The sequence below is a fragment of the Camellia sinensis genome, chromosome 10 (assembly GCF_055761805.1).
Source record: "Camellia sinensis isolate YWXY chromosome 10, ASM5576180v1, whole genome shotgun sequence".
Lineage (NCBI taxonomy): Eukaryota > Viridiplantae > Streptophyta > Magnoliopsida > Ericales > Theaceae > Camellia > Camellia sinensis.
Genome location: NC_138970.1, coordinates 172,553,641 through 172,581,396, shown reverse-complemented (window position 1 = coordinate 172,581,396; position 27,756 = coordinate 172,553,641). Strand labels below are relative to the sequence as shown.

Below are 27,756 nucleotides of genomic sequence, written 5' to 3'. Positions count from 1 at the left end.
AAAAACAGAATCTGGAAAAAATAAATAATGAAAACAGAAAATCAAACCGAATACTTACAGTATTATCTTCTCAGAAAATTCGATCAAGTCCAGTGTTGAACACTGTGTCCTTAAGACAGATCTGCCTCTCCACGATACTTTCAGATTATGAACTCTACCTCACAGGATAAAATGATCAACGACAACTAGTAGCAGCACTCCCAACTAATTGCCCAACGAACACACTCTGTGTTTATACTCTTTCTCACAGAAAATTTATGCATCAAAATGTAGGAAGTAAAAGCAGAAAAGAAAAACGAAAATTTAAATTAAAACAAATGGAGGACTTGTCTATTTATAAGAGACTTAGTGGCTATTCAGGACAAAGTTAAACAGGCATGGAACCTATTCGGTACAGTTTTGAACAGGTAAAGAATCTGTTCGGGTTGGATTTGAACAGGTAAAGCACCTGTTCGGGTTGGTGAGAAAGCTGTGTTGGACCAAACTGCCAACGTTTTTTAACGTTGGGGTCATTTCAGAATTTATTTTGAATTTCAACCGAAATTCAAATTCCAATAGAAAAAATAAATTTCAAATGTTTTCAGTCCAAAAAGAAAAGCATTGAGCCGAACAAGTCTAACCCAACCTCACATCACGCAACCAAGCCCAGCCCATCCAAACGGACGACGATGCGCGCGTGTTTGTTTTGGGTCCAATAGGTTTATCCCACTTTGCCCACAACCTCACCTTTCCACAAAATTTGGGTACTCCTTAGGGCCACCATGCACCCAAGCCCAGCCCAGCCCAGCCCAGCCCTCCCAAATAGATGACGATGCGTATGTGTTTGTTTTGGATCCAATGGGTTTATCTCATTTTGCCCACAATCTCACCATTCCACAAAACTTGGATACCGTTTGAGGCCTTCCCCAAGATGCAAACTCAAAGCATATAAACCCACACAAAGTTTGCCCACCAAAGTAATGTGGGACAAACCTTAACTCCATCATTTATGGAAATTTTACCAAAACTCCATTTTTACGGAGCTCATTTTAGCATCGATTTCCCATTCACCTGATATTGGTTTTGAGCAATCAAATATATGGCGTGAATGGTTACGCGGCAAAGAACGCATTGCCATATGGACCTGCCAACTTTGGCACATGGGTCTCACTTAAAAAATTGACTAAAACTTAAGAAAAATTTGGGCTGTGTTTGGTAAGGTTTTGAAAAGTTGATTCTAGACTTTGGTTTGAGTGTCGTGTTTGGTTAGAGTTTTCAAAAATTGATTCCACACCACTTTTGAAAATACATTTACCCGAAAATCTCCCCGGACGTCCGGCTGGATGACCGGAAAAGTGTTCGTGTTTTTTTTTTTTTTTTTGCACCTGCTATTTTTATATTTTAAATAACAAATATTTTTGAATTTTTTTTAAATTTTTTTATGAGTTTTGAATAGAATTTTGGATTGTGTGTTTGGTAATGAGTTATAGAGTCCAGATCCTCGGTAGCACTTTTCTGCGGCCCTTCCCGCCGCGCATCAAAACGACGTCGTTTTGACTATTTTGTTTTTTTTCTCCACCTCTTATTTTCAGCCCCTTTTGGTTGTTCAGCCCTAGCCCCTCTGAGAGAGACGAACAGAGCTAAATAGATCATTGAACGGGAGAGGCGACGAACGCGAGCCGGTGAAAGACGAAGACAGAGAGGCGGTGGTGAGGCGAGTGGATTTGGCGAGAGACGAACACAGATTTGGTGTTGATTTGTTGAGGTTTGACGAGGTTCATTTCATATCTCTCTCTCTCTTTCCCCTTCTTCTTTGATTCATCCAAAAAGAGCCTTCAAATTACCTAGAAATTTCATCTCTCTCTCTCTCACCCCTTACTTCTGTTGAATTTTGTGGGCTATTTTTGTGAAATTTTATTAATTTGTGAAATTGTGGAAGCTAAGGTTTTATTAATTTGTTAAGGTTTTACTAATTCTATCCATTTTTTCATTAAATGGAATGATTTGTTGAGGTTTGCTGATTCCAGAGGTTGAAAAGCATAATTTTCACTATATATATACATTTGGCTAAAGTGAGTATATATATATATATACATTTTATCATCTAATGGAATGATTTGGCTGAAGTGAGTAGTATGGAGAAGGATATAAAGTAATATGAACCAGTAGAGGCTTTGAAAAACTGATGTTGGTGATTTACATGTGAGTTATAATTGTTGAGATTGTTGTTGAAGAAAATGGAAAGCCTTATTGAGTGTCCATTAAGCTGTAATAGATAACAAAAATACCCCAGCTATGCCCAATTCCTCTTGAACCTAAGTTGAGTCTATTTGTCCCTCCATTGAGCTATAACAGAGAACAAAAATACCCCATGCTATGCCCAATTCCTCTTGGACCTGAGTTGAGTCAGTTTGTCCCTCAATTGAGCTGTAATAGACAACAAAAATACCAAGACTCAAGAACTACAATAGTAGTAAAACAACTATTATACTGGGTAAGGAAAATGAGGCTGTTTCGACTCCAATGTAAATCTCTAATGTTTTGATGCATAGCTGCCCACTAGGCCTGGAACACAACACCATGCATTGCTTCAAGCGATTTACATTTGCTCATAAAGATAGATAATTATTGTGGTCATAACTATTTAATTTTTTACATGCTTAATTAGCTGCTTAGATTAAGGTTCTATGGTTATATCTGAAATTGACTTTTGTCTTTACTTGTAATTAGGATTAAAATGTCAATGGGTTCAAACAATGATGCTGGATTCTTGCAAAATAAACGATGCAAATATGGGAAAAAAGCAGGAGTGTACATATCAGAATAAGAGAAAAATCCAGGGAGGTTGTATTTCAAGTGTGCAGATAATATTTGTGACTACTTTGCATATGGAGTGGCTCCAACTGGGAATGCATCAACTATCCAAAGGAGAAGTAAAGCTATTCATATGAAGAATGAAGATGAGAGCGGGTATGATTATGATTTTGAGAGAACCAATAAAGTTTTGAATATCTTGGAACGACTTAAGGAAAACCAACGAGAACGACTTGAAGCTATGAAATTCTTGATGTTGACAACCATAGTGATGGTTGGTTTTACCATGCTAATGGTGCTGCTCAAGTGAATGTATCCATTTCTACTGAATATAACCAATGCTTGTAGAACTTGTATTTGGTTTTGAAGCATTTATATGTGCATGTAAAATCCAAACAATGCTTAATTAATGAAGTTACTATGCTATCTTTCAATTGTCTTAATTAATGAAATTGGGTGTTATGTATATTCACAATTATAACAGCATTTGTTTTTGCTTATAATGACCAATAACGATTTAGATGATGTATTTTAAATAAATTGTACCAATTTAATTATATATATATGCATGCATTCTACTCAAATATATATAAAGAATCTATCCATCCCTATCCCAAATATATCTATATATGCATGCATTTTACACCATGGATCAAACATACATAAAAATCGAAAAAATCATACCATATGAATTATGCTCTCAAGAATCAAAGCATAAGACTTCTTCTATCATAGCATAACAATTCTGTTCTCAACAATTCTGTTGTCATTCATAGCATAAGAATTAAAAAAACAACATTGTTTCCATTGAAAACATCCAACATCATAAAGCCAACCAACACCCATGAAACAAACAAACGGCCAACACCCAACATTCTGCTCTCAAGAATCATAGCATAAGAATTCTGCTATCATAGCATAACAATTTTGCTCTCAACAATTCTGCTGTTATTCATAGCTTAAGAATAAAAAAAAACAACATTGTTCCCATTGAAAACATCCAACATCATAAAACCAATCAACATCCATGAAACAAACATACAGCCAACACCCAACATCATAAAACCAACATATTCGTCTCAGTCATACAACCAACACCTAATAGGATAACCATCACTAACATCAAAAAAGAACATTGTTCCCAAACATTAAAAAAAATATATAAAAAAGATGTTCATAAAAAATATCCAAATCCGAACAACATAAAAAAATACACCCAAATCCAAAAATATAATAACATCATCGTTCAGTGTAAGCCTTCCAGGGATGTCCATCCACATGACGGTCAGCAGGACTATGTGAGGCTTGCGACAGTTGGACTGCAAAGTGTTGAACACTAGTACCTCGAAACAACTCCTGAAACGATGTCTGAGTGGGATAGACTAAAGGCATTGACTGAGGCGTGTTATTTCCCTGCAATAGTGCTACATTTATTAAAATATTTATACAATGTATACTACCATTTCAATGTAAAGTATGTAATCAATTATAACTCACATCATATGTAGGATACATGACATGATGAACACTTGTACAACCCATGGCAAAGGGAGGTTGAGATTGGGATTCAGGAAAAGATTGAGAAATATAGACACCATGACCATGACCCTGAAGTAAACGAACATAAAGAAAATAATATATGAAATGAAAAAAAAAATGAATAATGCATTTTCATTTAAAAAAACACACAATATGAAATATTACCTCAACATAATTACTACCCATGGCGAAATGAAGTCAAGATTGACCTTGGGGAGTATAAACAGCAACACCCTATATAGCCAATGCACCAAAAAAACAAAATTCACATGACTAGATTGCAAGAAGAACCAATTGAAGATATGTGGGAATCTTAGTTAATAAAGTAAAACAATGATTCCGTATGGGGTTCAATTTCCCTAAGGTCTATGCATGTCAATGGTTGCATACAATATTAAATATTATCTATATTGAATGATTACCCATGGCAGAAGAAGGTTGAGATTAACCTTGGGAAGCAGGAAAAGAACCACCCTACATGCATCACAAAAGATCCAAAATAATAAATATCACGTTACTAGTTGCAATAATAACCAATCCAATAAGATTAATACAAGGTTGCACACATTAGTAAATATTACCTAACTAGAATTATTACCCACGGTGACAGGAGGCTCAGATTAACCTTTGGGAGCACAAAAAGCATCACCCTGCAAACGGCCAATTTATTTAATTCATTATTTTTCCAACACACAACACAAAATTGATAACACATATCACATAACACATAACAATCACGCATAGCAAAATATCATTTAATCATATGCAACATTTTCGTGTAATTACCTGCTTAGATTGCATCATTTTCTTCTTTGCAATAGATTTTTCCATCCCGTCCTTGATCCTCCTTCTTCCCTTACTAGTTACTTGTCTTTTCTTCAGTCCCTTAGTTTGGATTGGACAATCTACTTCATCACTCTATGGGCATGTGTTAGTTGAGGAATTTCTCAATTCAGTGACCTCCACTTGACCATAAGTGTGCACACTTAATTTTTCTTCAATTATTACACTCAATTCTTCACCTTTTGCAAGTGACAAATGATAAATTTCTTCACTTTCAGCAGCTCTACTTGCTATTGCTCTAAACATATTCATCAATGACCTATATCGGTCACTTTGATGTAGTTTCACATCAGCCTTGACGTCATACCCACAGCTATCTTTCACACTTTCAGCCCTTGCTTTTTTAGTCCATCATTTCAGTATGTATTATGCAGGAAGGTCCGTTGCATTGAATATATCTCTAAGCACCTTCAAACAATGTCGACACACTATGCCCTTCACTTCAAACTTCTTACAACTACAACTCAAAGAACCATCTCTATCCATTGTCACATTCTTATCTTTTTTTCCATCTACCACCGTTCGAAATGTGAATATGGTACGCTCACCATCATTAATAGTGCCTACAATGGACGCTTCAATGGACTGCACGTACTCATTTTGGAATTCCTCAAAAATTATTTTGGTGTAAATATCTACTATTTGCTTTAACATCAAAGTTGGAATGGAAACCCTTGGCAATTTTTGGGACAAATTATACTCGGCTTCCAATTCTTTATACCTCTTGCCATAGAGCACCCTCTCAAAATGCATGAAAAATTCCATCAAGTTATGATCATAATTGAGATAATCCTTCAAAAATACATTGAATGATTCACTTAGTTAAATAGTACTCATTCCAGTTACCCAAGAATTCATAATATATGGCCATCCCCATTTCTCCTTCACACCAAAAGTCTGCTCCAACCAATGATTGTTGCGTGCATCATATCTATCAAGCATTTGGTCCCATTGTATTTTGAATTATTCTCCATCATCAATTTCATGCATAAATTTTGAAAACACACCCTTCACTCCTACATCTCCAAAAAGAGAACTTACATGCTTCACAACATTTTGCATCAAATGCCATGTGCAAAGTCGGTGGTTTGTATTAGGCATGACAATTGGAATGGCATTAGCTATCGCAGCATCTTGATCTGTGAAAATAGTTTTTGGAGTTTTGTTTGACATTGCCTTCAAAAAAATCTGAAACAACTATATGAATTATTCGGTAGTCTCATCAGACATCAACACTGCACCGAATATAACTATTTCTCGATGATGATTAAATCCAACAAAGGTTCCAAAAGGTCTATGCTCGTTATTTAATTTGTAAGTAGTGTCAAAGGTCACTACATCACCAAATTGAGCATAGTCCATTATCATTTGGGCATTAATCCAAAATTTATTACTTATCGGCTCTTCACAATCTAATTGGACTGCATAATAAAAGGATGGATTTTTCACAGTTTTCTTACGAAAGTACTGCAATACACTACCCGCTTCTCCATATTCCAAATCCTTTTGTCTCTTCGATCTCAAGTAATTTTTTTGGTCTAATTTGATGAAGCCAAGTGATGCTTTTCTACCAGATTCCCTACAAAATAGCTCATAAGCAGGCCTAAGAGAAATTCCAAATTCTGAAGCCAATTCTACGTCAATTGCTTGGGTGGTAGATATTTTTCTTTGGGATGACAAAATATGAATGCACTTTTGAGGCACAAGGGCATGATTATGATGTTCAACAAAATCAATTGGAACATATTTTCCTAAATTTCTAACTTGATACTCAATCGGGCACTACAACCACATCTCACCTCTTGTCTCGAAAATTTTACTAGTGGATCTTGTTTGTCAATACCCCGAGTTCTCTCTTTGTAACATACAAAAGTCTATGAAGTTATTTCCTTAGTTTGTTTGTTTTTGTGTGCGTACGCCTTCCTAATACTAAAGCCCACCTTTCCATCATAGTTATTGTAAAAGTCACGTGCAGCTTGTTCAGAGTCAAATGGCATGCCTAATTTCGGATTCCAGCCATAACTGGCCAACTCATTAACAACGTTATTTTCTTCCATTACCTACAATTTAGTACTATACAAATAATAAAGAAAATAAAATTAACATAAACACCAATCGAATAACGTAATCAAAGTAAGTAGGCTTGGGATATAAATTTTTTCTTTAGGAAATAGGGCAACAATATCCCAACTGCCAAGCAAACACAAAAAAAAGGCTACACACTTTGCAACTCATTGTTTTTCAAAGCAGACTACAAAACATACTAATGATCAAACTCAGCAATACAAGTTGTGTGCGTATGTGTTTCTATGTGATCCAAAGACATTAAAATGAGAGCTTATCATACAGTAAAATGAAAAGCTTTGGCTACTTCAAGAGAGATGTATATATTGAAACCAAAAAAATCAAAGACACAAAAACAAAGTGATGGATAGGATTTTTGAGAAATGGGCCTACAAATAAATTTTGTAAAATTTTATCCATTCATGTGCTTTCTATCCTAGTAGTGTTTGGTTTCTGTGTTTGTAGCATTGTTGATATTAAAACAAGCCTTCTCAACCAACAAAAGAAAATTTAGAGCAATGATCATCACAAATTAAGCTAATTCCCATCAATCGCCAAAGTTTCCAAAGATATAAAAAGAAATATAAGAAATAAGCTAACAATGATCATCACAAATTAAGCTAATGCCCATCAATCGCCAAAGTTTCCAAAGATATAAAAAGAAATATAAGAAATAAGCTAACAATGATCATCACAAATTAAGCTAATGCCCATCAATCGCCAAAGTTTCCAAAGATATAAAAAGAAATAAGCTAATAAGAGAGCAATTAACATTTTTTCAAAAGAGCTAAAAATAAGAAATCAAAAAAATTAGAATCATCATTTAAACACACCCTCCACCAACACAGACACAAACCCAAAAATCACAAGAGAAAGAAGGGAACAACAACCAAAAAAAGCAAAAAAGAGGTCAACATGGCACACATTGATTTGCAGAATTAACACTCAACCCACAAATGCATGATAAAGAATAACAATTTTGATCTAGAAATGGAAAACCCACTATCCAGATGTGTAGTTTTGACTAAAATCAAGCAGTACCCACTCATGAATCATGAATGCAGATCATAAAGAACACAAAAATGCACACATAGCTTTCGAAATTTCAAACAACACAAACAGACCTAGTTATATATGTATATATGTCTATATCAGCAAGAAAAATCTGAAATGATGAAACAACATTGTGTAATCGTTTGGATCTTCAGCGAAGAAATTTGGATTCAAGCTCTAATCTCAAACCTTGCACCCCATTTTGGCCAAACTATTTTCGACCTTAAAACCCTCATTTTAAAATTTTTTTCCAAATGCTTCTACGATGTTCCGGGGGCTCGCATTTTGTTTAAAATATTGCACTTTTCGGTAAACTGAGTAAGGACAAAGTGGAGATACATGAAAGGGAGGTGAACTGGTTAGAAAATATTTGAACCATCTTATTTATAGGTTTGGAGTTGAAGAAAATATGAGGGGAGGGAAGAAAACCAGTTTAGAAAGAAGTTGAACATCAAACCGTTGATAAAGAATGAGCAACCTTTACGAAAATAGACATATCTTTGAAAACTTATAATTTAGATATGAGGCCACTACCATTGGAAACTAAACTTTTGGGGCTTCAATTTAGACTTAAAAATCACCTAAAACCAAGTCCGAATGAGGGAGATATGCCTGTTTGAAATCGGGCCTGAAGTGCAGTCATTAAGACTCGGCCGGGTCCATTGAGAACTGACCGAGCCTCAATGAAAATTTCTCCAGAGTGTTTTTTTAGACCTTGCCTTGTATTTTTAGGCCTGGTCGTGCATTATTGAGGCTCAACCGTGTGTTTTAAGGCTCGGTCGGGTCTCAGTGACGAGAAACAGATAGCTGACGGGAATTGAACAAATATCTTTGTTTGAAGATATTTTGGACTTTTTTTTGGCTCAAACTTTATAAATAGAACCTCTTCCTTCAGAATTCAAGGTTAGAAAATTTTCCAAAAGGCTTTGAGAGCTAAAACCATCTTCCTTATTCCTTTGACCTTCAAACCTTCTTTAGCTATACATACACCATTCGAGCTTGTTCTTGAAGCTTTTTGCTAGAGTTTCAAACCATATTTCATAAACTTGAGGGTGTTTGGAATCAAGTTTGATCAACAACCAAAGCTTACTCTTTTCAAAAGCTATAAGCTTGTCATTTTTGTTTTGCTTTCATTTCAACATATCTCTATCTATTTCTTGTGTTCTTATGCTGTTTTAGGCCCATTTTAAGTGTTGAACATGGGTTTCAATAAGCTACCAAAGGTAGAGAGGGTTAACACCATTTCTTGCACCTTACTCCATAGCTCATCCCCTTTGTTTTATCACTATTTTTCTTAGTTTACAAACTAATTTTCAAAGGTTTAAAGGGCTGAAAAACATGGTTTAAAATTCTAAAAAGTGGAGAGGCTAGCCACCATTCCTTAGACTTGCTTACTAGCTTTGTTCTCTTTAATCTTTGCTTACTTGTTCTAGCTTTTCAAACTTTTTTTTTTTAGCTTGTTTTTGGGGCTGTCTTGTCATTGTTTTTTTGGTTTTAGGGGCTATTTGACTCATTTAATTACTTTATGCTTTGAATATCATGCTTGTAGTGCAAGCTTGCTTGTCTAGCTTGTCCTCTCATATTTGTGTTCACTTTCTTCCCATTTTTGAAGTAGTTTTGTCATTGTTTTTTGTATATTAGGGGTTGTTTTAGGACTGTCCTAATTTATTTAATTACTTCAATCTTTGATTAGTTCATTTGTTGTATCATAAGTCCTTGTACATAGTTTGTTGCATGTTGTTCTAGCTTTTCTTCAACTCATTTCCATGTATAAGGACCTCATTTTGATAATCAACTTGACATTCATCTCTTTCATTTGAGAGTTGTTTCAATTGGTTGACGGTTATTCAAAACATAAACTAGCGATTTACGCTTAATGGCTTAATCTCTACGGAGGTTCATTGCCAACGATGTAGTCTCTTTTTCATGTTGAGAATTACTTCATGTTTGACACTTCTCTCCTTTTAGAGGACTTAATCATCACTTTGGACAAATGGACTAAAGAATAAAAATGACTAAAAGAATTGGCTTAAAAGCAATCAACACACATAAAGAAAATGAATCATCTTGCTTGGGCTTGGCCGGACGTTATGCCAAGTTTATTGAGTCAAGAATGATCATGCGCTAATTCATGGCATTTTTTATGATTCTTGAAGCGTCTCTACTTCCCTTTTTTGAATTCATTCCATGATAAGAAGGGATGAGTGGCCATATTCATTACATTTATTGATTTTTGTCCAAAATTGCATCCGGAACCATCAAGCAATCAATTTTCTCATTGATGGCTTTGGAAGCAATTCCAACATTCTCTCGAGGCTTTTCTATGATAGAAAATGAAGGAAGAGACAAACAGAGCCTGAACAATTTTGTCTGCACTGTTTTCACTTCAGAACACAAAACAGAGTTTTGCACAAATTGAAGCACGGCTGGCCTTCTCAATGAAGCCCGACCGGCCCTCAATGTTTGGTCAGCAGTGTGTTTTTGTAGAAAACAGAGGCCAGTGGCTGAAGGTGAAACACAGCAAGCTTGGGGCAGACAGAGCTATTCTTGAACATTGTGCATGTGCATACATGCAATTCTTATGCATCCTCGTTTAAATTATGATTATTGTAATTAATTAATTTACTTTTGTTTGTTGTAATTAGTCTCGTTAATTATTAAGTATTGTAATAATTATTATTGTCCCTTGGTAGTCGTTGTACTTGATTAGTTTAAATAGTGAGTTTATTTATCTTGGTTATCCTTGTTGTAATAGCATAGTTAGCTAGTTAATTAACCCCACTTATTTATTCATTTGGTTTTGTAATAATTAATTAAATTCGGACTTTTGGACTTTGATTCGCACACTTCTGTGCGAAGGCAATGTTGTAATGATGTGTATGTCTTCCAACCCCACGTCTTTCTCCTTTTTACTTACTTGCTTATGATGGTTAGATTAGAACATTATATTTTGTTTAACATATTCCATGTTTGCATCCACTTGTATTGCATGCATCGAGGCTTGATTCATCATTCTAATTTGCATTGTTAGTTTAACGCTTTTTTGAATACGTGCTTAGACCACATGCTATCAAATTAATTTATATGCCATATTAGTAGCTGAGCCTAGTAATTACATATCGCATGTGTTGCATTAGTCATATCGCATAGTTAGTATCATGCATTTTTCTAACTCTTTTATCTTTTTGGCTTAGAGAACTAGGTAAGCTTTTATTTGCTTTAGCATATTGCATAAGTATGGTTGTTGCCATGTAAAAGCATGTTCCCATGAGGTTAAGTGCTTAAATGATAAATTGCTTGAATGTCTGTGGATGAAGGCTAGTTACTCAAATTGGAATAATTTGATGAATGTATCTTTAAGCCCACCTTTTCAAGTGGCACATTTGCAAACACTCTTTTCAAAAACAAACATGAAATCAAAATGTTCCCATTTTTGCAAATTAGTCTATACTTATATGTACGTCACATAGTAAAGTTAACCTAATAAATCGGAACAAGAGCATATAATGTAAATAAAAATCACATCAAGATTAGTGGAGGCCGATCTTTGATCGGACGAGCGAGGGTGCTCAATTCATGACCTTCCCCACTCGTACCTAAGTTCCCGAACCGAGACGCTCTTGGTAATGATGGACATGCGGCCTTTGGCACGAGTCTCAGGTTTCCTAAATTTCCCAAAAAATATCTAGGTGGTGACTTTATATCTGGCAAAGCAATCCATTTTTTGGCATTTTGATTCAAAATCGATTTTCCAAAAGATTTGTCGGATTTGGATTCTTTTGTGTTTATCTATTTCACATTACACTTACGGAATTAGATTCAGAACCACAGAAGTCCGAACTGTAGGGCTTCTCGTCTTCCGAAAGGAGCACGAAAAGTCAAGCTACAAACACGTTGAACAATGAATCAGCTAAGCCATTTAGAATAGAGTTCGGGCAAAGGAAGTCTGACTGCTTCCAAGCATTTAGAGCTATGAGCTTCTGTTTGTCTTGCCCATTCTCCTCCACTGTCGGTGGATCCTCACTCAAAAATCACACAAGGCTAAGAGTAGTAAGGTAGAATAACATCTTTTACTGCCACCTCTTGAAATTCACTCCAGTGAACTTCTTTGGGCTCTTATGATGGTTAAGCGGTCCTTCCGGAATAGCAGGAGCAGCATCAGAGTTGACCACAAAGGTCACAACAACAGGGTTGACCACGAAGGTCACAGTAAGGGTTATCTAGCCAGTTGCCTCGGGGTTCTGATCCCCACCAACATTAACAGCAGTAACAACAGCATCAGTGACAGTTGCCATTTCTGAAAAATACAACTGAATTTCACTATGCACTACAAAAAAATTGACTTTTTACGGTACCACATCAACAGCATACAATAAATACATGCCCCAAAGGGCTCTATAACTCCCACGAAAAGTCAAGCTACAAACTTGGACTGAGCCTATCCTTTAAGCATCTATAACTCCATTCTTTCGAAAAATTTGGATGCCCCAAAGGGCTCATGCCCTTATCAAAATTTTGAGGTTTAAAACTCATCAAAATTTTTCTTTACAATCAATGTAGAATTGGTAGTTATACACAATTTCCAATACCTCATTCATCAGACCAACTTTATGAGATAATTTTTTATTCAATTCTTAATGGTTTTTTGTCATTCTTTTTGTGGTGTAAAGATCTTGTTATAAACAATTTAAACTCATTTAATCCCACCTCTACCAAATGGTTGAGACATACTTTAATTTCACATTAAAGTCACAAAAAGAGTATGTTATCATTTCATCATTACTACCAACAATGAGTATGTTATTGACGTATAGATACAAAATGACATAGCCTCTGTCTATATCTTTGACATATACGCATTTGTCACACTCATTGATTTTAAACCTATTTGACAATATAGCATTGTCAAACTTCTCATGTCATTGCTTAGGAGCTTGTTTCAAACCATATAATGACTTGACAAGCTTATAGCATTTCTTATTTTAGCTGGGAGATGAATACTTCTCGCGTTGCTCCTTGCAGATTTCTTCATCTAAATCCCCATTTAAGAAAGTTGTCTTTGCATCTATTTGATGTATTTCTAGACCACATAAAATGGCTATCGCAATCATCATGTGAATAGATGTAATCCTTATCACAGGTGAATACATATCAAAGTAATTCAGACCTTCTCGTTGCTTATATCCTTTGATAACTAGCCTAGCTTTATACTTATCAATTGACCCATCCGCTTTCATCTTTTTTCTAAATATCCACTTACTCCCCAAGGCCTTACTGTGTGGGGGTAGATCAACCAACTCATAAATATGGTTCTATAAGATGGAGTCAATCTCACTTTTAATTGCTTCTTTCCATAAAGGGACTTTCAGGTGAAGTTATAATTTCATGGAAAGTTTGAGGTTCTCTCTCTAACATATAAGTCAAGAAGTCCGGGCCAAAGGACTTGGCAGTCCTAACCCTCTTACTCCTTCTTGGCTCAACTACTTCTTCATCTTGATCATTATCACTAGGATCATCTTCAAGTTCCTTTTCAAAACTTTGATCATCTCCTTGGTTTTGGCAAGGAAACACATTCTCAAAGAAAGATGCATTCCTTGACTCCATCATGGTATTCTTGTGTATATCTGAAATATTAGACTTCTGCACAAGAAACCTATATGCACTACTATTCTGTGCATAACCAATGAATATACAATCCACGATTTTCGGACCTATCCTAACCCACTTGGGTGTTGGTACCACCACTTTTGCAAGACACCCGCACATTCGTAGGAAATTATAAGAAAGCTTGCGGCCTTTCCATAATTCATATGGTGTCTTGTTCACTTTCTTCCGAGATATTCTATTTAGAATATAATTCACGGTGAGAATTGCTTTCCTCCACAAGTTCTGCGGCAACCCAGAACTTATCAACATTGCATTCATCATTTCCTTCAACGTCTTATTTTTCCACTCAGCAACACCATTTGACTCAGGGGTATGTAGTTTGGTGGATAATTCCAGATTGAGCACAAACCTCAATAAACGAGGATTCATATTTTCTACCACGATTACTTCTTAAAGCCTTGATCTTTTGGCTTAGTTGATTCGCAACTTCATTCTTGAAAAGAATGAATTTATTAATTATCTCATCTTTGTTTTTAAGTAAATACGCATAGCAGTATTTAGTACAATCAACAACAAAAGTGATGAAGTACTTGTTGCCACCACATGATTGTACGACTTTCAAGTCACACACATCACCGTGCACTAAATCTAAAGGTTCGGTACTTCTTTCAACAGAATGAAATGAAGTCTTTGTCAATTTAGCTTCTACACAAGTTTCATACTTATGATTTGGATTAATCTTGAAAGATGGTATGTGACCTAACTTGATTAATCTACACAAAGAGTCAAAATTCACATGACCAAGTCTACCATGTCATAATTCGGGGGACTCAAGCATATAAGCAGAAGTAGAAACTTTCTCATTAACTTTAGGGATAATAGTCATCACATTAAGCTTAAACATACCGCTCGACATATACCCCTTCCCCACATAGACCCCACTCTTGGTCAACACGACCTTATCAGACTAAAACACCATCCAGAAGCTATGCTTGCTTAGGAGTGACCCCGAGATAAGGTTTTTACAAATGTCCGGAACAAATAGGACATCGTTCAGAGTCAACTCTTTTCTTCAAGTCATCTTCAGGACCACTTTGCCTTTACCCTCAACAATTAAGGTCGTAGAATTTCCTACGAACAACTTTTTACTGTTTGAAACCAGTTTGAAAGTTGTGAACATCTTTTTCTCAGCACAGATGTGGTGAGTGGCCTTAGTGTCCACCCATTATTCTTTCGGGTTGGACCCGACCATGTTCATCTCAGAGACGACAGCTGATAGATGCATGTCATCCACATCTTGTGGCAGATCCTCTATTTCAACCTCTTATAAGGCTTCTTCTTTTGGCGGTAATCAACCACCCGATGCCTATCACTTCCACAGTTGAAGTACTTTCCATTGAACCTGAAAGTAGATTCCTTCGACTTGTAGACCGACCTTTTGGAGACACCGCTTCTTGCCTCCAGTTTTGAACTTTTGCCTGTACGTGGCTTCTTTTTTACTTTTGAGGATTTGCCATGCTCAACCATGTTTACTTTCACAGTGGAGGTATTCCCCCATTTCCTCCTGTTGTCTTCTTTAATCCAGAGCCTGATAACGAGCTCTTCGACTGTCATCTCTTTTCTTTTATGCTTCAAGTAGTCCTTGAAGTCTTTTTAGCTGTTAGGAAGCTTTTCAATCAATGTAGCTGCTTAGAATGATTCATTCAGGAACATTTCCTCTGCATGAATCTCATGCAGCATTACATGGAAATCTTGGACTTGACTGATGACGGATTTTGAGTCCACCATTTTGAAGTCCAAAAATCAACCAATGACAAATTTCTTTACCCCAACATCCTCGGTCTTGTACTTCTTGTCCAAAGCATCCCACAGCTCATTTGCTAGCTTCTTGGCATAGACCACATTGAATAGTGAATTAGCCAAGCCATTCAGAATATAGTTCTGGCAAAGGAAGTTTGACTGCTTTCAAGCATCTATGGCTATGAGCTTCTGCTTGTCTTGCCCATTCTCCTCCACTGCCGGTGGATCGTCACTCAAAAACCTCGCAAGGCTAAGAGTAGGAAGGTAGAATAACATCTTCTGCTATCACCTCTTGAAATTCACTCTAGTGAACTTCTCCGGGCTCTCATGATGATTGAGTGGTCCTCCTGGAACAACAGGAGTAGTAATAAAGTTGACCACAGAGGTCACAACAATAGGGTTGACCACAGAGATCACAACAGGGGTTGGCAAGCCAGTTGTCTCAGGGTTCTGATCCCCACCAACATTAGTAGCAGCAGCAACAACATTAGTAATAGTTGTCATTTCTGAAAAATACAACATAATTTTACTATTCACTACAACAAAATTGACTTTTTACGGCACCACATCAACGGCATACAATAAATACACGTCGTAGTTTCTCACTTTTACGACTTGCTTTTTTTGCACGTCGTAAATATTTTTCCAACCACGGCATGTCTATTGCGTACGCCGTGAATGGTAATAATGATGATTTTTTTACAGCTTGCAATGCATGCCGTAAAGAATAAAACTTTCTACGACGTACATACGGTGTGCCGTTAATACATCAATTATACACGACGCACATATGCTAGTCATGAAAAGTGAATACTTTTCACGGCGCATACAACGCCCGCCATTAAAAGTATTGCATTTTTTACGATGCACACATCGCCTGCCATTAAAAGTTTTACCTTTTTACGACGCACAATGCATGTCGTGAATTGTATAATAAAAAAAATAAAAATAAAGTGCCAAAATAAAATTTGGGACGCCAATCACCAAAAAAAAAGAACAAAAATATTATAAATTTTTTTTTTTTCAAAATAACTATGTTGTTTTCCTCTAATTAGAATAGAACATCACAAGGGTTTCAATCTCTCTCTCTGATGATGACGAAGGCCGAATCAATTGCTAGGGTTACCAACATCATCTCATCTTTTCTCTTTGGTTATGTATCTGAAACCAAAGGTATCTATCGTCGTCTCATGCTTCTCTTCTCTTTTTGGTTGTGTATCTGAAATCCCTAATCTATTCTTCACAAATAGGTTCTCTCTCTGATCTCTGTTGCTCTCTCTCACAGAGTCACTACCGTCACTCATCTCAATGTCACATAAGACCACATAGTGTTCGTCAATCTTCCACCGTCGCTCATCGTCGCACATCATCACATTGCTACCACCGCTCACCATTCCCCTGTCAATCACCACCACCATTGATATCACCATCCCAAACCAGCAACCATTCTCTTCTTATCTTGCAGCACGATCCACCACTGGAGCACTACCCCCAGGCATGTCCTTTATATTTTTCGCTCTGTGTGTGTATCTCTATCTCTTTCTCTCTTCCCCCAATTTCAATGTCTAGGATTTTTTGTTCCCTTCGCATACCTTCACACAAACCCACCCCCAAATTGACCCACCCACCGCCATTGACAAATGATGGAATTTTGAATTCTTTTTTTAATGATATGATGATCTTGATTCATGTATTCAAAATATCAAATGGGGTTTATTAATCTTGTATTTGGTTGTGTTTTTTTACAATGCTTCACACATGTTTGCATAAATTCCCCACTCAAATTACATATTATTTTTCTACTTCTGTTTATTTTGGTTAATTTCACTCACTATCTTCTTTGACTATTTGTAATGTTATTTCCCTTATGTACGAAATTATTTGCAAAATTAAACCCTTTTTTTAATACGTACAAGTTAACCAATTATACTAAATCTTCATATATACTTTATATAGCTTATGAATTCTTAGCAGCCAAAATGGAAAAATGTTGAAAGCATTTGATTGTTGAAGATTTTTATGGTTGGAAGTTTTTTTTTTTTTTTTTAGGGGGGGGGGTAGGGGGGTTGAAGTTTGTTAAACAAAGAAGTTGTAAGAGTTTTGGGAGGAAAAGGGTGTACATATACTTATATATTATAGTATTCTTAGCACCCAATAAGGTAAGAGGTTGAGAGCATTTCAGTGTTGATGTATTAAATGGTTAAATTTTGTTATACAAAAATCTTGCTAGAGGTTTGGGTGAAAAGGGTACTATTGTTTTCTCTGATGTAGAGCATGCTATTCTAAAGAGTAAGCCCATTTTGGTATTTGTAATTCACTGTTGACATTGTAATTCTGATACTTTTTCTTTAGACTTATGCTTAAAACTCTTTTTGTAATGTAGATGACCGTTCACTTCAAGAAGTGTTCAAGTTGTTTGATTTGATCCACATTGTTACTACTGACCACAAAATCCTTACCAAAATTACTCAAGAAGTATGAAAAATTCACCTGTCCTTGTATAAAAGTTTTAATGCTCTACTCAAAATCTTATTCACTATTTTTTTCATGAAGTAGGTTGTCGAAGACTTTGCTGCAGAGAATGTGGTTTACTTGGAGTTAAAAACAACTCCGACGATACTTACTTACATTGGACCATTGGTGTTAAAAGAATTGCTTTTCATACTAAAATTTTGTGCAAAATATTTATATCAAGTCACTGACTAAAGTAACTATGTCACTTATGAAATTGTGTAATAGTTGTTTTTAAATGAAGTAGATGAATGATGGTCATGTAAAGAAATTATGTTCAGGGCGACCAAGTTGTGTGCGTAAAAAAAATTTGAGTTAATTTTAGGTCATAACTAACATAAAATAATTTAGTACCAATAAAAAGGAAAAAGAGATGTGATTGTTTAGATTGTTATTTGTAATGTTTCCAATGGAGTTCCTTTGAATTGACCATGTAATCTGGTTGTATTATTAATGTAGGAGCCCCTCAAAGTTTCTAGACTTCTCAAGGAAATTATTAAAGTCTCTTCTGGTTATCATCACTCCTCTGCCATTATAGGTTTATATTTCTTGCTAGATACTTCATTTATCATGGTTTCATTGGGCTCAAGAATATTTACATGTTTTTCAATCGATATTCACTATTTAAGCTACTTTATAGAGTATTATAGTTAATGTCTAATCAGTGGTTTAAGCTTGTGTCTTGTTAATATTATTTTGAACTCCCTTTCCTTCCACAATGTAAAATGCTACATATGCAAATTAAATCTATTTTCTAGTTTCAGTTTTGACTTCTCATTTATTAAAGTCTACTTTAACACTTAACAACTACGCATCTTTGATTATTAAATTATTGTTGTATCTCTTAATGCCTAATGGATTCCTGTCATAGGAGTCACGATTCTTGTTCAACTTATAAGAGGAGATCTTAAAAATTTTATGTACATTTGGAAAGTGTTATAGTCCTTCTGTAACATATATTGCATAGATAAAAGCTTTCAAGCACTCTTTCCACAAGTGATGGCACTGATTTTTGCACTAGAATGTGATGACACTTGACTTTTAAATAGTAAGTTCCTACTGTTTCTAAACTTTAATTATTATTATTATTTTTTTTTTTTTTTGGTTTTTGAGTTCTTTTGTGATGGGACTTAATGCTTGGTTTGGTTTTCTGAGCAAGGGATCTAAATCTGATCACGTTAATGGTACTTTGAATGACAATTTCCTCAGGTTTCCTCTATTTGGTAAAGATTCTGCTATTTCTCTCCAACTAGAGCTGGTAGACAGAGCTGCTATTTCTGCTATTTCAGTCCAAGAATTTCATACTTGATAAAGTGTGAGTTGAATGGATTAATTTCGTACTAAAGAATATGAGTTGAAATCCAACATGTAAGTATGATATAACTTTCGTTCTTTAAATTGCTAATAAACAATTTCTTTAGTTGGTTAGTTTTTTATTTTGTTGTACACTGGGGTGATCCTCCTATTGTTATCACAGCAGCCACAAACCTAGAGTGATCCTCCTGTTAAAATTAGAATTTGATTTTTTTATGATGCTTTTAAAGGTTTTTTTTTATTTTTATTTTTATTTTTTTTTTAAAAAGAGAGACTCTAATTTCTTCTATAATAGATTGAAAGTTTCTTTTTAAACTTGTAAATAATATAGACTCTAATTTGACTTGGATTCTTTATTTTGAAACTTTCTGAGTTGTGTTCTTGATCTCTGCTACCCATTTCCCAAAAGGCCTTTGTCTCACCCGAACAAACTTGCTTTTGTTGTTGTTGTTGCCACCTCTGTTTTCTGAATGTGCTGCTGCTCTGTTTGGCACCTGAGAAACCTTCTCTTTGCTACTTTTGGAGCTGAAGTTCCATTATAGAAATTATTAAGTTAAAAGTGTGTGTATGTATTTGCTGAATGAAGAGAAGAGAATGAAAGAAAGGAAAGAGGGGAGAGAGAGAATATAGGAGTGGGTGATATTCTACTTGAAAATTTAATTCATGAACAAAAAGATGTTTAATTATTGATAACAACAGATTTGCATTAGTTGAATCTCCAATTTGTGATCACATGTGCTTACATTTGTTAAGTTATTTCTTACATACAAATTAGCTTGATAAATTCTTATTTACATACCATTTGATGTTTCTAATGGATGTCTCAATTACTTCTTAGTTGAAAAATCAATGATAAAAACAGTGGGCTTATATTTAGAGATAATTTATGCTGAAAGTTGAAAAAAAAAAAAAAAAAAAAAAAAAGAACAAGACAGACGCCAAGATATCGATTATTTTCAAAATAATCACTTTCCCATACTGTGGCAGGTGCGACCTGTGGTAAAAACTGGATATGAAAACCTGTTGCTTGTAAGGTTGCTGTTGGAGATAAGAGTTCCTTATATTTGCAAATCATCGGTGTGTACTCACTCAGTAGTAACTTGTATTTTGTTAATTGAATTGATTAGCACAGATTAAAAACAAAAAAAAAGTAAATAAAAAATAAAGATCAATTTGGGATATTTATATTCGCTTCTTTCAAATTGTTCTGGACTTGACTGCTATGGTTTGATATGTAAGGCTACAGAGGGACTCACAGTTGAGGGAATATTGAAGAACTGGTCAAAGATAAAACCTGTTATTCTGGAAGCATGGGATGAGAATAGGGATGCTTTAATAGAACTTTTTGGAAGGGTATGGGATGAATGGATGGACAACGACTTAGCTACTTGGATTGGTGCAAATAGGTAACTTACCTTAATTATTTGCAATGACATTGAGATGCTATCAAAATTTACAATAGTTCTAATAAATCCGTTCGAAACTTCTTTTCTTGAATGTTAATTTCCGAAACTCTTGCAAACGAATAATTTTTGTAGATAAAATGAAAAGGATAGTAGAAGTAGTAAGTCTTGGACCGACGAGTCTGTAACCAAGTCCTAACTATAAGTACCATGGATTTGGTGATTTATTGTTTTCCCTTCAAATATGCTAAATATGAATCATAAGAGACAAACAATTCTTCAAGGGATATTCTGTAAGGCCAAGCTATATCTAGATATATTCTTAACCTAGTTTCGACGAAGATTGGTGCGACATATAATGGCTAATAATCTAGATTTAAACAATTTAGCTGGAAGCTAATGCATCAATATATTCCTTTATATAGATTTTTTGCATCGGAATTGAAGTAAACATGTGATTTGGCTTTTAGCAGTAATTATTTTGGGCTAAAGAGACCAAAATGATAATGATAGTTTGTGAATCTGTAAAATTTTCTCTTTTTTTTACTTTATGCAATATACCGAACCTGAAATATGTGTGTGTCACATGCTAGTGAAGAAAGAAATGATGTGCACATTGCTTGCTTGTTGCTATGAAGTAACAAACAGTTGAATTAGCATACTTGAAAATTCATCTTTGAGTCAAGAAAAAATGTTTGATGGAGAAGTACATTATCATGTGCTATATATATAAGAGCATATTAGCTCAAAATAAGTAAGGACCTACTTCAAAGATTCTAACATACTAATGCACCCTTAACTTGTTATTGTGACCTGTCCAACATTGGTTAGTTTCAAATTGAAGAACATATTGTAAACCAACTACGAACTATCTGAGGATAGCATTTGGCCCAATAGCTCGGGCCCTTGGTTGTTTCCTCACTAATCAGGATTCGAAGCCCACCAGTCCCCTCTTCCCTTGGGATAATTAATATGTTATATTATGTCTTGTAAGAACAAACCCCCCCCCCCAAAAAAAAAATATATATATATATATATATATATTTGTGAACTATATGGTACACAAGTCCAACATATTAGTTTCACTGCAAAATAAATGATCAATAAAATACACAATATATACTTTCTTGAATGTGTAAAGCTAGTTACAATCTTTTTTTATTTTTTTGGGTACATTGGAGTCATTAGCCTTGGGTAAGTTACAGTCTTATAGAGTGCTATTTAGTGCATCAAATAGATACTTCGGATATGGATACTTGATTGAATCAATCAACTCGGTAGTGCCAGTTAAAGTTGGCACCATTGTTTAGAACATCGTAAACCTTCTATGGAGTAGAATCATGATTACTTTGATAGTTTGGTTCTCTTGTCAATTCTATGAGAGAGTATGATACTATGATACTGATGTAGTTAAGTTAATGTGGAACCCACAGAAGATGATAAATATTAAGTGATTAGTCTTGGTTGAGCCTTTGATTTAATATTGCTAAATTTTCATTTTATTAAATCTTTTAGATGCTCAAGTGATAGCTGGTTGATCTCAGGACGTCGCGGTGGCAAATTCCAACCCAAGCCCAAGGTTCAAATTAAGAGAGAGAAACCAGGTGCTGACACTTCTCATCCAAATGCAGTTGAGTCCATTCCATGTCCACAACAAGCTCAGTCAATTCCTTCTGAAACTGAATACATGAACGAGGGTTCAAACCTTGCATTCCCTGTGGCGCCCCAAAATTCATGACCGTAAACCAAAAAAAATACAAATTACAACTCAAACAGGATAGCTAACCAAAACATCTTAATATACACATATAAGCAAAATTAATACCATAGTTAATTCATTTGTGTTCCACTATAGGATTACAAAACACTGTCAAACCAAAAGGCATAGGAAAAAAAAAAAAAAAAAAAAACTACTAGTCGAAATCTTCAAGTGAACCACGACTCCAATCATCTTGATTGCCTTCGGGATAACCTTCACTACCGTAAATTGCTTCCTCGCCTGGCATGACATGCCGTGAGCTTGAAATGCCCAGTAAAAACACACACACCCCCATATCTTTTATCAATCAATCAACCATTCACAGAACAAATCAGGTAACATAACAAACAATCTTATAAAAGGATCTATGAATTAGTAGTTAGTCTAGACATCTAGAATCCTCCAAAGAGATCCTTCTACCCAACCACAAGGATTGAACACCGGACTATTCAAAACTCCCCATTTTGCTACTTTGCAGACCTTTCCAGCTATGCCTACCTTCCGGTTATTTACCTGTCAGTGGCATTAATGGACCTCAAAAGGGACGGCCAAACAAGTGGCCTCGCTTACACCAAAATCGTGCCTAGGGCTTGCTTACACCCTGCACATACCATACCGAATCGTGCCTAGGGCTCGCTTAAACCCTGCACATACCATATCAAAGCGCTCGCTTACACCCTAAAACCACCGCATAGAGTCGGAATACATTCGTGTCAACCTAGGGGCTCGCTTAGACCACTTGCACAAGACTTAACTCATTAATTTGGTTTTAATCCCATTCACATGTATATTACATAAATCATTCTGAAGCACAAGGGTCAACGTCACCCATTACTAACCCCTTTTCATTTCCCAATTATTAGATCTTTTGCCAAGCAAGTTAGTCACATTCGGTAATTCGGTAATATAAAAGAGCAAGAGACAAACATAAGAGAAGAAATATAGCCCATGATAGTCATACATAGGTATGGTAAGGCAAGCAAATAACATTAGGCATGCTTTGAAATACTTAGAGACAAATAACACAATAAAACACCATTTCCAGCACTGTTCGGTTCTGCAAGGCTAACAAGAATGCTTTGGGAAAACTACTTCTAGGTCAAATTAGGGGCTGAAATTGCACAGAAATAATAATTAACCTGTCTAGTTTCAATTTGAATTCTCAGAATTTGCTCAGCACCTCCAGAAATTCATCTACAAGCTATATTCAAAAACCTGTTCAAATTTGTTACCCTTTGGGAAAACTAGCTTTCCTCTCAATCTACCCAATGATTTTCACCCAAATAAATTCCATAGGAAAGAGGAACCATAATTCTAAATTTTGACAGAAGAACCAATATGAGATGATTTTTCTGTAATTTTATAAAATTGCAAGAAGTGGATTGTTTTTCAGAGACTCATGACCAGATTTTTAAATAAAATATCCAAGCCCTAAAAACACATAATTAGGGGTTAATAAAATTATCACAAGCTCTAAACACACCAAATAGACTACACTAAATTCAAATTTGAAAAATAAATAAATTTGATATTTCTTTTAAATTAGAGAAGTTGCAGCAATGCATAATTTGACAAATTTGTAAGGCAAAGTCACTAAATCAAACCCACACTTTTATACACATCAAAAACCCTATTTCCCATTAATATGCAACACAAGAGAGCATCTAAACAATAGGATGGGATGGTGAAAGAATTGGAGAAGACAAGAAGAAGAAGTGTTCTTACCTTCTTGAGTCACTTTTTCTTCTTTTTCTCTTTTTTTTTTTTCCTTCTTCTCTACTTCCCTTAATCACACTCTCCCTCTCTCACCCTCTCCCTAGGCTGCTAAAAACGTGAGAGTGGAATTGAGTTAATGCTTCTCAATTTATAGGCTATGAATTGGGTTATAAAGACCAATCTACTCTTCTAACTTAATGCCTAAGCAAACTTATAAATATCTCGATATTTTTCCACTAATTTGCTACTAATTTGCTCAAATAAATATTAAAATACATAATAAAACGATTTTTTTTATAAATATATTTATAGCTATTTATTTGCTCAAATAAATAATTAAGGTTCAAAGAATTAGTAAATATGCAACTAGGCTAAAAAAGAAAATAAAATGTATAAATTAATTTAGAAATTAGGAGGTAAAATAAATAAAAGTCAAGTGTTAGGGTATTTCTAATTATAAAGTGGTGTTCTAGGCTTTAAAATTATTCTTTATTGGGCCATTATACAGACTTTTATGGAACTATGGGCTAAAATGCTATTAACCTAAGGCTTAGGGTTTCACGTGCAGTTACCAAGCATTAGGGTCTCTACATTCCCATCTAACAATATTGTTGATTTCCCATCGTTAAGGAAATATCCAATATTTTTTTGGATGATTTAGAACATTTTGGATGGTTTAGAACTTAGCGATAGTTTTTTATTTTTAGAAATATAGTTTTTAGATGGTTTGGAATGTATAGATAGTTTTTGGATATTTAGAACTTATGGGTAGTTTTTTTATGGATACTTGAAATAATATTTTGATGTTTGATTAATGCTTATATATATATATATATATTTGTGAAACTTGTTTGTAATGTTTTCTTAAATTATACAAAATAGGTGAAATATAACTTGCTGATTTTTATTTTTATTTTTTTAAATTTACATATTCTACGACATGAAAAAAATGCTGTAAAACTTGGGCTATCTACGACAAGCAAAATAGGTCATTGTATTAAATATTCGATGACCAGTAATGAATGTCGTGGTTTGTCCCTTGAATTAACAGTGTGCAAAAGTTGTTGTAGAAAATAAAATACGACGCACAAGATCTGCTGTTAAAGGGTTTTTAACGGCGTGCAAAAGTAGTCATAGAAAAAGTAATAACGACGTATAAAATCTGCCGTTAAATAGTTTTTAACGGCGTACTATAACATGTCATAGAAAAAGTAATGACGACGAATAAAATCTCTCGTTAAATAGTTTTTAACGGCATACAAAGTATGTCGTTGAAAGTGAATGACTTTTCATGACTGGTTATAATATGACGCGCGTTGCACGTTGTTGAAGGGTTTTTACGGCGTGCATTGCTCATCGTAAAAACCTTTTTTTGTTGTAGTGATTCTGTGTTTTCAAAAATTAAACTTAACACTAGAAAATCTCAAAGTTGAAAGTTAATTCAAAACTAGTTTTACCACTTACCTTAGAATCGAACATGGTCCAAAAAGTTTCCAAGAAGACTGGAGGGATCACACTGGTCCCACTTGAGACCCAATTAACCTTAGACAAAACTTTTAAGACCATGTTGACTCCTAATCCATGGGAAACAATTTTTAGAATTAACTTTTTCAGAGAATAAATTAAGTTAAAACAAACCAAGTTTCAAATTTACAAGCAATTAAAAAATTGCTATAAATTACAAGCAATTAAAAAAAATTACTACAATAAGTATAAACAAATAAAATGCTTCCAAAACAGAAAACAAACTTGCTTAAAAAACACAAGAAAAATATTGCTTCACATTTTAAGATATGAAACCAATCCAAATAAGGATTCTTATGGTTCAAAAAATTCCTTTCCATGCTTAGGTATTTCTGTTCAACAAAAAGGTTAGTAATCCAAATTTTTATTGCAATTCCAAATTTATTCATTTGGATTTGTATTTTTTTCCCTTCCCTTGCGTATAGGTATTCTTGTAAAAAAAGTTAGCGGAAAAATGCAACAAAACACAATGAAAACAATTGAAAGAAACTGAAAAAGGAATAAATTAATATAATAACAAAATTAAGTAAAAATTAAAAATGCTAGGCAAGTTACACAACTAAACTTATAACTTTTAAATAAATTACAAAAATTATAACTCTAAAAATTAAAATTAATCGATGGGAGTTATAGGAAATTATTACACAATTAACAGCCAAATAATTCTAGAATACAAAATCATGCATAATTATACTAGGAGAATAAACTATTACCAGGCCATTCTAGGAAGCACTTGATATGTAAATAATTCTATAAAATTAAAAGCAATTAACTTGCAAATTAAATTAAAATCTAGAAATAAGATATGTACATAATTCTAGAACTCTAGAAAATAAAGAACATGCACATTATCTTAAAAATCTAGAAAATAATAAATATGGGAAAAAAATTGAAATACTCATGAACATTCAAATTATATTATAAAATTATAAAATAAAAGACATGTAAATCATGATAAAAAAATTAAAAATCACACTCATAAAATTAACACCTTATACTCAAACCAAACAATATGCAAAATAAATTAATATGCAGATACATGCGACTTCCCATGCATAAAGTTATGCAGTCCGACAATGGACTAATAAAGGCAACAGTGCCGAAGCACATGATTAGGGGTGTAATTTTGTCCCGTGGCCCGCGGGTGGCCTGAAGCCCCCCTACGGCCCAAGGTGGGCCCGGCCCGTTAAGGCCCAAGCCCAGCCCGAGACCTTGGGCCAGGGCCTGGTCCATCGTTTTGAAGCCCGGCCCGTGGCCTAGCCCATCAACCTACTCAAAGCCTGCCCAAAAGCCCGGCCCGAGGGCCGGCCTGCCCAGCCCACCCGAGGCCCAGTGTTATTTTTAATGAAAAATAATAAAATTTTGATGAAAAAAATTTTTAAAAAAAAATTTAAATTGTTTAGGCCCGCCCAAGCCCGCACAAAGCCCGAGCCCGAGCCTAAACCCAAGCCTAGGGGCCCAGCCCGAAGCCCGGCCCACTAGCCCACCCAAAGTCCAAATACCCTTGTGCCTGGGCCTAGTTTTCTGTCCTGTGGGTCGGCCCAACACAACCTGATTTTTGGCGGGAGCCTGCAAAGCTCGACATGGGCCGAGCCAAAATTACACCCCTACACATGATAAATATATTCGCATATACTATAAAATTAATCAAGCACTTCCATATCTAATAGCATCAAGCACTTGTTTGTTTGTTTGTTTGTCTGTTTTTTAATTTAAATCCCATTTTAGGTATCATTGAAACAATAGCTATCAGCATGTGGGAATTCCTCCAGGTGGTTCGGAAAACAAGAACAATAGCATGCAGTTTTGTTTTTAACACTTAAATATAAT

The 27,756-nt window shown here is 35.0% G+C and overlaps 1 protein-coding gene and 1 long non-coding RNA gene across 11 annotated transcripts; one reads left to right on the top strand and one right to left on the bottom strand.

Moving 5' to 3' along the window:
• Positions 1–5,541: 5,541 nt before the first annotated feature.
• LOC114301068 (protein FAR1-RELATED SEQUENCE 5-like) lies at positions 5,542–12,587 on the bottom strand. The gene is made up of 4 exons (XM_082890622.1): positions 12,525–12,587; positions 7,116–7,235; positions 6,217–6,363; positions 5,542–5,967 (listed from the first exon to the last, which is right to left on the bottom strand). Exons 1-4 carry the CDS (start codon positions 12,585–12,587, stop codon positions 5,542–5,544), a joined length of 756 nt encoding a protein of 251 aa, XP_082746748.1.
• A 4,132-nt stretch (positions 12,588–16,719) lies between these two features.
• On the top strand, positions 16,720–25,255 carry LOC114301087 (uncharacterized). 10 transcript variants are annotated; one of them, XR_014342936.1, is made up of 7 exons: positions 16,720–16,872; positions 16,985–17,194; positions 18,083–18,748; positions 19,420–19,525; positions 20,512–20,601; positions 20,764–20,930; positions 22,472–25,255. It is a non-coding gene; the product is annotated as an uncharacterized LOC114301087 (long non-coding RNA). The 10 variants fall into 10 exon arrangements; XR_014342931.1 differs by having other exon boundaries at positions 19,420–19,578; positions 20,771–20,930; XR_014342928.1 differs by having other exon boundaries at positions 19,420–19,578.
• Positions 25,256–27,756: the final 2,501 nt, after the last annotated feature.

Excerpts from the sequence above, each read along its gene's own strand:
- LOC114301068 (XM_082890622.1), bottom strand. The coding sequence starts at position 12,587 with ATGGCAACTGTCACTGATGCTGTTGTTACTGCTGTTAATGTTGGTGGG. Across the intron at positions 7,236-12,524 it reads GTGGGGATCAGAACCCCGAG|GTAATGGAAGAAAATAACGT; the intron begins GCAACTGGCTAG and ends ACTAAATTGTAG. Across the intron at positions 6,364-7,115 it reads ACAATAACTATGATGGAAAG|ATTTTTTTGAAGGCAATGTC; the intron begins GTGGGCTTTAGT and ends TAGTTGTTTCAG.